Source organism: Myotis brandtii, unplaced genomic scaffold (assembly GCF_000412655.1).
Source record: "Myotis brandtii unplaced genomic scaffold, ASM41265v1 scaffold314, whole genome shotgun sequence".
Lineage (NCBI taxonomy): Eukaryota > Metazoa > Chordata > Mammalia > Chiroptera > Vespertilionidae > Myotis > Myotis brandtii.
The window spans coordinates 3,532,638-3,541,887 of NW_005362033.1; the positions used below are offsets into that span (position 1 = coordinate 3,532,638).

The following is a 9,250-nucleotide window of genomic DNA, read 5'->3' on the forward strand; positions in this document are numbered from 1 at the left end:
GGGGGGGGGTGTTAACAGCCTGCACACATTAGTAGCAGCAGCCTGAGCAGGCAAACCCCTATCCTCTATGCTCGGGACCTCCTGAAGCTGAAAGGCCACCTCAATGTGCTCATCTTGCCGAGCCCCCGGGAGTTTGAAGGTGAAGCTCTCCAGGCATGACATCTAAGGGCCAGGAACACTGCCGGCACTTGTTTAGGGTGATTTAGTGTTGGCTGTAATTCTCATTACTGTTATTAATAAAGCAGGCCTATGACAGCAGGGAAATGGGAAGTGGGTGGTTAACAGCCTGAGCCTGGGTATGAATCTGGCCCTGCCACTTCTCAGCCGGCTGATCGTGGCCAAATGGCAACAGTAATAGTCCCTACCTTGGTCAGTCCTTCAAGTGTTTGTTAAGCTACTAGGTGCCAGGCACTGCCCTAGGCACCAAGGCCATAGTGGTGAACAAGATGGACAAGACTCCCGTTTTCACCCTGCCGGAGAGCGGCTGGACAACAAACAAGACAACCTGAGAGTCAAGTGAGAGAGTAGCCTGGGGGGGTGGGCATGGCTACTCAGGAAGGCTGCTTTGAGGAGGTAACATTTGAGCTGACGAGCAAGGAGAAAGCAGGCCATCAGGCCATCGGGAGGGTTGGTGAGTTTCAGCAGAGGGAGTGCAGTGCAAAGGCCCTGAGGTTGGAAAGAGCTTGGTGTGTCTGAACCAGCAAGAAGGAGAGCGTGGCAGGGGGCACAGGAGAGTGGGAGGGAGAGAGTGAGGGGCTGGGGACCCATCACATAAGGCCCTGCTTGCATTTCACTCAATGTGACCAGAAGCCGCCGTAGAGGCGCAGAGCTGAAAGAAGAATGGACTGAGCACGCGTGTGTTGGGGGGAGACAGTAGAAGAGGCCCCTGGATTCCAACAGAGCTCACATTGCCAGCTTTTCAAACCTAAACAACTAGCTCACGAAGTGTCCTGGCATTCCAGGTCCCAGGGGTTCTCCCATCCAGCTCTGTCTGCGTATATGGCCCCTGCCCGCAGCCAGTGGGAGCCTCACTTCCTTCCCCCGCTTGGGGGTGGGGTTGTCTGGAAGGGAAAGGAGCCCCTTACTTCTCAGGGAGGGGCAGGCCTTCCTCCCCCAGCTGCAGGACTAGAGGGTGAGCCCACAGCAGCTTCGGGAATGCTCATGTCCTCCCCCAGGAAGTCTTCCTTCCAGGCTCCCTTGCATCCACTTCCTGCCATGACCACAGGTTCTGTGTCCCATGTGGCCTCCTCTCCCCAGTCTCAGGGGCCACAAAGCCCCTGAGGGTTCTCACTGCTGCATGAACCAGGGATGTGCTTGGGGTCTGGGCCTCCCGAGGGGACAACCAGGAGACACTGGGGTTCAGTGAGTGCACGTGCCCACGTTCACTGCACCAGGAATTAGAAACTCATGTCTCCCTCCCCACCCATCCATTGGGATGGGCCCACATCCCCAGCGCCCACCCCACAGACCAGGGCCCTGCCTCCAGGGCCTCTCATGGCTCCTGCCACCTGGAATGCCCACCACTGAATTCTCTCATGCTCACCAGCTCCGGGCAGCCTTCCAGCTCTTCCCTCCACCCCGCTCCCCTGGGAGGGATGCTGTGTCATGTCACACACCCAGCCTGACACAGACCGTCTTTGGGCTGCCCTTGAAGAAGGAGCCTGGGCAGGGGGGCGGGCAGACCCACCTCAGGTGACCATGACTCACCAGGCCTGTGGCTTCCTCTTCACCAGCCCCCGGTGCCGCCTCCACTGGGAGTGGGGGCTGAGATGGTATGTCAGCTGCCGGCACAGCTTCTCCATGGCGCCTAGTGCATCGCCCTCCTGCAGAGGCAACCACAGGGTGTGTGTGTGAGAGCCCGGCCCCCCACCTCCAGCTTCCTGTCCCTGCAGAAAGCACGGCACGCAGGCTGAGCTGGGGCGCCGACCCTCTGGCTCAAGGTGGGTGCCCTTCGCAGAGAGCAGTGGTTAAAATGATCTGCATGATGGTTTCAGTTTTTGCGAATTAGTTGCTATGATTGAAAAACTGGAGCTTTATATAAAAGTTGGGATTCCAGGTGATCTGACAACTCATTGGGGTGAGTTGCCAGCTGATCCCTTAGCAGGACTCTCTCTGGTCCCGGCCGCTCCCCTACACTCAGGGCCATTCTGCTCGTTCACTGGTTCAACAAATACTTACCGAGCACCTGGTGCCAGACCCTTGTCCTCAGAGCTGAGGACGCAGCCATGAACAAACGCTCTTGCTCTGTATTTCACACGGGACAGAGGAGAGTGAGACGTTGTCACCATGTCTCTTACCCAGGTCCAAAGTGGGAAAATAACAGAACAAAGGAGCCACATCTTTCGCAGCCCAATTCATTCATCTATTACCTGTCTGGCCCATCAGCATTTGAGTTTGAGACCCTGGGGTTATGATCGGAATTGTGTCCAAAATTCTTTTTTTTTAAATATGTTTTTATTGATTTCAGAGGGGAAAGGAGAGGGAGAGAGATAGAAACATCAATGATGAGAGAGAATCATTGATCGGCTGCCTCCTACATGCCTCCACGTGGGGATCAAGCCCACAACCCAGGTATGTGCTCTGACTGAGAATCGAACCATCAACCTCCTGGTGCACAGGACGATGCTCAGCCAACTGAGCCACACTGGTTGGCGGCCCCCCCCCCCCCCCCCTGAATGTGACTGCATTTGGAGGTAGGGCCCTTAAAGAGTAGTTAAGGTAAAATGAGGCCATGGGCCCTAACCCAGCGGCTGGTGTCCCCACAAGAGATCAGAGCACAGACGTGCGCTGAGGGAAGACCTTGTGAAGACGGCCGTCTGCAAGCCACGGAGAGAGGCCTCAGAGGGAGTGAATCTGAAGACACCTTGAACTTGGACTTCTGGCCTCCAGAACTGGGAGAAGTAAGTTCCTGTGGTTTAAGTGGTGGTTTTTTCATGGCAGCCCTAGCACACGAATGCCCTGGGTTAAAGGTGGCAGCAGAGAGACTCCAACTCCATCCCAAGGGAAGTCAAATCAACAAACAGTCACTGAGCCCTGGGAGAGTGGCCGAGAGTGTGTGCTCCCACCAGACGACCCAGGGCCAGCGTGCCAGGGCTGGGATGAGACCCACCTGTGACAGCAATGTGGGTGTGGGGAGGTGTAGCTGGTAACCCGGGTCCAGGGCTCAGCAGCGCATCCGGCAGAGTGAGCCCTCGGTAAAAGCCAGCTTGGTTCTTATTATCATTACTAGGGGCCTGGTGCACTGGGGAGGGAGGGTCCCTCAGCCTGACCTGCCCCCTCTCACAGTCTGGGAGCCCTCAGGGGATGTCCTACTGATGGCTTAGTCCTGCTCCCCGTGGAGTAGGCCTAAGCCACAGTCTGGCCTCCCTCTGTGGGAGGCGACTGGGCTGATCAGCGGAAGGCGCCGCCCCCATCACCCCGCTGCTGCTGCTGCCACTGCCAGCCACAGAGGCTGCGAGGCCTGAGCCCCGGGCCTCGCAGCTGCTGTGGCTTTGTCCGGATGGATGTCCACCCTAATTAGCATATTACCCTCTTATTAGTATAGATCATCCTCACTCTGCTAACAGAGGAGCAGCACATTGAGTCATTAAGAGAATGAACTTGGCACCAAACTGTGGATTCAAATCCTTGCTTTGTCATCTCCTATGTGACCTTGGGAGAATCCCTTGACCTCTGTGCCTCTGATCCTCACCTGTACAGGGATAACAGCACCAACCTCACAGGGGATGAAATGAGTTCCTACTTGTAAAGTGCTCTGCATGTAGCTGGGCACACAGGAATGCTCGCTGAATAAATACTGTGGGGTAACCCTGGCCGGTTGCTCCGTAGTTAGAGCGTCAACTCTCAGACTGAAGGGTCACAGGTTTGATTCCCTGTCAAGGGCACATACATGGGTTGCAGGTTCGATCCCCGGCTCTGGCTGGGGAGCGTGCAGGAGGCAACCAATCAATGTGTCTGTCTCTCACATGGATGTTTCTCTCCCTCTTCCTCCTCCCTCCCTTCTAATCTCTCTAAAAACCAATGGAAAAAATATCCTCTGGTTTGGATTAACAAAAAAAAAATATATATGGTGCTGTATACTGTGCTGTATTGTAAAATTGGCACAAACACACAGAACTTCGGCAGGGTAAAGAAGGAAGGCTACTTCTGCCCAGACTCAGATTTGAGCTGGCTTCTAAGAGCAGATGGATTAGTGACAACACTTGTCCAGGGCTTGGGGGTGTGGAGGGTGTTACAGGTGTGGGGACAGGTGACAAGCTGGAGCCTGATTTCTTGCCACTTCCGCAGCTACCACCTTGGCCCAAGCCACTGTTGTCTGCAACCTGGATTAGTGCACACAGACATTACGCTAGGGCAGCGGTTCTCAACCTGTGGGTCGCGACCCCTCTGGGGGTCAAACGACCCTTTCACAGGGGTCGCCTAAGACCATCGGAAAACACATATATAATTACATATTGTTTTTGTGATTAATCACTATGCTTTAATTATGTTCAATTTGTAACAATGAAAATACATCCTGCATACCAGATATTTACATGACGATTCATAACAGTAGCAAAATTAGTTATGAAGTAGCAACGAAAATAATTTTATGGTTGGGGGTCACCACAACATGAGGAACTGTATTAAAGGGTCGTAGCATGAGGAAGGTTGAGAACCACTGCGCTAGGGCTTGATGGAATTCCCACAACACCCTGGTGTAGTAAACGCTTTCATTATCCCCATTTTACAGAGGAGGAGACTGACGCTCAGAGGGCCAAGGCTGATGAAAAGGCAAGAGAAGGCGACTCTGAGGGAGGGAGACAAGAGACAGAGGAGTTGGAAGAGGGGAGCTGAGTGTCCGAAGAGGTGAACATGTGTACAGGAATCAGCAGACGGAGGCAGGCCCGAGGCGGAATGAAACTGGTTTAAAGGAAACCTCTGGTCTCTGGTTCTCCACAAACCAGAGTGCCTAAGGCTGCCTGTGAGAGAAACAGATGTCACTCTGGGCAAATGCATTCACAACCCCTAGGTTCCTAGACTTCGTTTCTTGCTTAGTCTGGACATAGGGTGTGTGTTGGGAAATAATGGTGCTGCAGCAGGCAGGGCTCCACCATGGGGACCAGAGGAATCCCTGCAGGGGCAGACAGTACCACATTCGCATTCTAGGACTGTCCCTCTGACGGGGGATGGAGAAAGGGGTGGACTGGAGGCAAACAGGGTGACTCAGGGCCAGGCCCATCTGCTTATGTGTGGTTTGGGGCACCCCTGCTGGGCCCATGGAAATGGCTGAAAGTGACAGAGGCCACCACACTCGACTGACCATGCACAGGATGGAGGGGATGGACAGGGAGGGTGAGGAGGGGTCTTGGCTTTGGCCTTGGGACCGTGGTAGAAGGCAAGAGGCTCTGGATAAGAACCAGGTGAAAAGCAGGACGGGAATGCCGGGCTCGTTTCCCGCTGGGAGATGTGATGAACTTAGGGGGCTGGGCCCAAGACAGGTCCAGGCTGGACACGTCCATCAGCATCTGGTGAAAGCCCCTGGCCAGGAAATGAGCCGAGGGGAAGGCAGGGTGAACAGCTGCAGCATCAAAGGGGCAGAGACATACTGGACACGAGGGACGGAGAAGGCCAGTCAGAGAAGCAACAGGGGAGCCATGGGCACCAGGAGAAGGTCGGGGAGGAGGCTTTGGCCAGAGAAGGCTCTAGAAGGGGCTGGCATGGTGAAGGCCAACTTGGGGGCCAAAGGGAGAAGGGAGGGGACAATGGATATGGTGCTCTAGAGCCGCAGTTCTTTACCGAGGACTCTCGTACCCTGGGGTCACCAGGGCAGCCCCCAGCAACGGGTGAGCAGTTCAGTTGCGGGGTTTTTAAAAGCTCCCCAGGTGATCCCATGTGCTGCCGAGGTGGAGAGCACTGTTTCAGGCAAGAAGGACCAGTGGGTGAGAGCTGGTGGTCTGCCCAGCATCTCTCCTGAACCCCAGGACAGAATGTTGCCAGTCTCCCCAACGCCTGCTCCAAAGCTGAGAACTGGCCCTGGTTGGGTAACTGAGTTGGTTAGAGAATCATCCCCATACACCAAGGTTGTGGGTTTGATCCCCGGTCAGGGCACATACGAGAACCAACCGGTGAATGCATAAATAGGTGGAACAAAAAACCCCGACATTTCGCTCTTTTTCTCTATAAAATCAAAGCTGAGAACCAAGCCCCTCTGCTCCAGCTCCTCCTCCAACCACTTCCCAAGGTTTCCAAAATCAGGACAACTGGGCCCTGATAGGAGGAAAACAGGAGACAAAGCAGCGCCAGTGCGCGGCACTGCCACAAGGGGGCAGCTGTGCGCAGGGCGAGGCACTGGCTGCTGACCTGGGAGACTGGAGGAGGGTTCCTGTTCCACTCAATGGGGACAGCAGATACAGTCACCTAACTAAGCGACTAGAGACAAACGTAAGCTATGTCGGCTGCTGACCTGGGAGACCAGAGGAGCGGCTCCTGTTCCACTCAATGGGGACAGCAGATACAGACACCTAACTAAGCGACTAGAGACAAACGTAAGCTATGTCCTCACGGAAGTCTGGACTAAACAAACTTGTCTGGACTAAGGAAACAACAGCTAACATTTCTTGAGCATCTAACACTGCCTGCCAGGCATTGCCTCTACACTGCCTGCGTGAACTCATCACAACGCTGTAACTCACAACAGTCCTAGGAAACAGGGCTTCTAGTATCTCCACTTTGCAAATGAGGACCCTGGGGCATCAAGAAGGTGAACAGACTGGCAAGCCACACCATGTGTGAGATGGGGTCGGGACCCAGACCTCCAGACCTCGCAGGCTCTGAGCTGGGCTCCCAGCTGCCAGCAGGCCCTGTGCTTTGCAATGCCCTCCTGGAGAGGTGTTTCCTTCATTTGCACCCAGAAAAGACTGAAGCAGCCCCCTCTAATTTCCCTTCACTCCATTGCTTTTTGACAGCCCCCTCCAGGCCTCCCTCCAGCGGAGAACGGGATAAAGCAGGACTGCCCCAGAGGTGGAGCCAGAGCTTGAGGTGGGGAAGGACCGATGGAAGGGGAGGGAGGAGGGAAAGAAGGAGAAAGTGCCATTGGGGGTTTCAAATGCCTCTCAGGTGCAGAGCAGCTCCCGCCCCCTGTAACCTGGGGCTCTGACAATGAGCAGCACATGTTATGCACATCAGAGACCCCTGCGCCCTGCACGCTTAGGCTGGAGACTTTCCTTTTACAGCGTGCACCGCAGCAGCCCTTCCCTCAACCACATGCCACGCCCAAGCTACAGCTGATTGGCCCAGAAGCGGGTGGCAGAGCCCAGCCAATCAGCCCTTTCCCTGGGTCCTGACTCCTCAGGGCTGGACAGAGGTGTGAATCAGAAGCCTTGGGCTTGGCCCGTGTCCTGGGAAAGAGCCAGGGAAGAGTGGGTGGGTCTGGGAGGTAGCAGAGGGGAGAAGTCTGCAGTGTTTGTAGTTCTAGTCCCTCCTTCAAGCTTGGCTGCCTTTAGCCCCCACAAGGCCCCTCGGTGTCAGGGTAAATCCTCTCCCTAGCTTGAGGCAGCCGAGTGGGCTTCAGGTACTTGCAGGTGAGTCCTAGCCACACTGGAAGCTCCAAGGAAGAGGGGCTGGGGCAAGTCAGGGGTGAGTCGGCACCGCAGGGGGGTGGGGGGCTGGAGGCCCTGGAGAAGAATGTTTGAGGGACTCTGACCTGTCGGGAACGCTATTCAGGGTATTCCTGCACCCCCTCCTGGAGGGTCCCAGTGCTGGGACAAGGCCCCATGGCTCCAGTGTCAGACAACACCCACCTGGACACGCTGCCCCCAGGCAAACACGCAGAGCTCCCCACTGTGTTATGCTCAAAGGGTCTATCATCCATTCATAAATTCATCCATTCATCAAATATCAAGCTGGAGACCCTGTGCTGGGTTTCTTGTTTGCTCCCTCTCCCCAGTCCATTCTCTGTCCTTCCGTGTGCTCTGAAGGCTGGGCATCACCCAGCCCTCTGGCCCAGGGCTCCCAGCTGCATGACACGAACGGGAGCCTGTGGGAGAGGTCAGGGGGCAGCAGGAGCGGTCAGGCGTTTCTCTTTCACTCCCTCCCTGCGTCAGCCTGCAGCAGCCAGCCTCCAGGACAGCCCTGGCGGTTCTGGACTCCTGTGCCCTCGCCCGGTCTCCGTCCTCACTGTCTCAGGGCTGACCTGGGCAATCAGCAGAACATGGTAGTGATGGCAGCTAGGTCATAAAGGGTCCTGTGCGTCTGCCTCGCTTTCTCCTGGGCCGCCTGCTCTGGGTGGAGCTGCTGCTATGCCGTGGGGACCCTCAGGGGCGCCTATGGAGAGGCCCCGCGGCAAGGCACCCAGACCTCCTGCCAACCACCACCGACGCCCCACCCTGGGGCGGGTGCCCATCTCTGTCAAGCCTCCAGATACTCAGCCTTGGCCAGTGTCTCGAGACTCTAAGCCAGGACCAGCCAGCTGAGCTGCTAGGATGCCTGCCCCACAGAGCCTGGACAGCAATGTCTGCGTTGTAAGCCCTAAGCCGCGGGGCGATTTGTTAGGCGGCAATGAACACACCCGCGTCTGGAAGAGGCATTCTCATCCCGCCTTCAGCAACAACACAGCTTCCACCGCGGCCCCGGCAATGACTTCCTGCTGCTGGTCTTTGGGGCCTCAATGTCCCGTTCCTTTCCTCTATCCTGCCACACCCCCTAAGAATCTCTCTTAAAAGTCCACAATGGGAAGGGTCGCCGGCTCTGCTTGGTGCAGACATGACCTTGACTGGCAGAGCTGTCTCTTGCCCCTTGTGGAGTTTGTGTTCTCATGGGGAAAGCAGACCCTACATTAGCCAACAAAAAAATAAGCAAGATAATTTTGGAGAATAGCGAGTGAAATGAAAAAATAAGCGAGGAGATGAACAGGGGGTGAGACGGGGCTGATCAGGAGACCAGGGAGCGGCAGGCCGATCAAAGGTCTCTGACAGGTGACCTGCTGGCCAGGCGCCCGGCTGCTTCTCCATCCCACAGACCTGGCAGACGGGCCTGGAGATGCCCCAGCCGGGAGACAGGGCCATGCCCTGATTTGCCTTTTTCTTGCTTCTGAGGCCGTTTTTCCTGCTTCCTCTGTGGGTGACCGGACCTCGGGGTCCCTGTGCCTTGGAGGGAGGGGTTCTGAGTTGTGGGGTTAAGGGAGAAGCTGCCAGGCCCCAGGGAAGGCCCACCAGAGTCTGGAGGAGGGAACGTGAGACAGGCGGCAGGTGGCAGCCAAGCTCCTTAGGTA

General features: G+C 56.0%; 1 protein-coding gene across 1 annotated transcript in view; it reads right to left on the reverse strand.

Annotated features, from left to right (window-relative positions):
- Positions 1–9,250, reverse strand: part of LRRC75A (leucine rich repeat containing 75A) — a 17,461-nt gene that overhangs the window by 2,478 nt on the left and 5,733 nt on the right. The window contains exon 4 of the mRNA XM_014542814.1: positions 1,708–1,823. Coding sequence (XP_014398300.1) covers positions 1,708–1,823 — 116 coding nt within the window. The remainder of the gene's footprint in view (positions 1–1,707; positions 1,824–9,250) is intronic.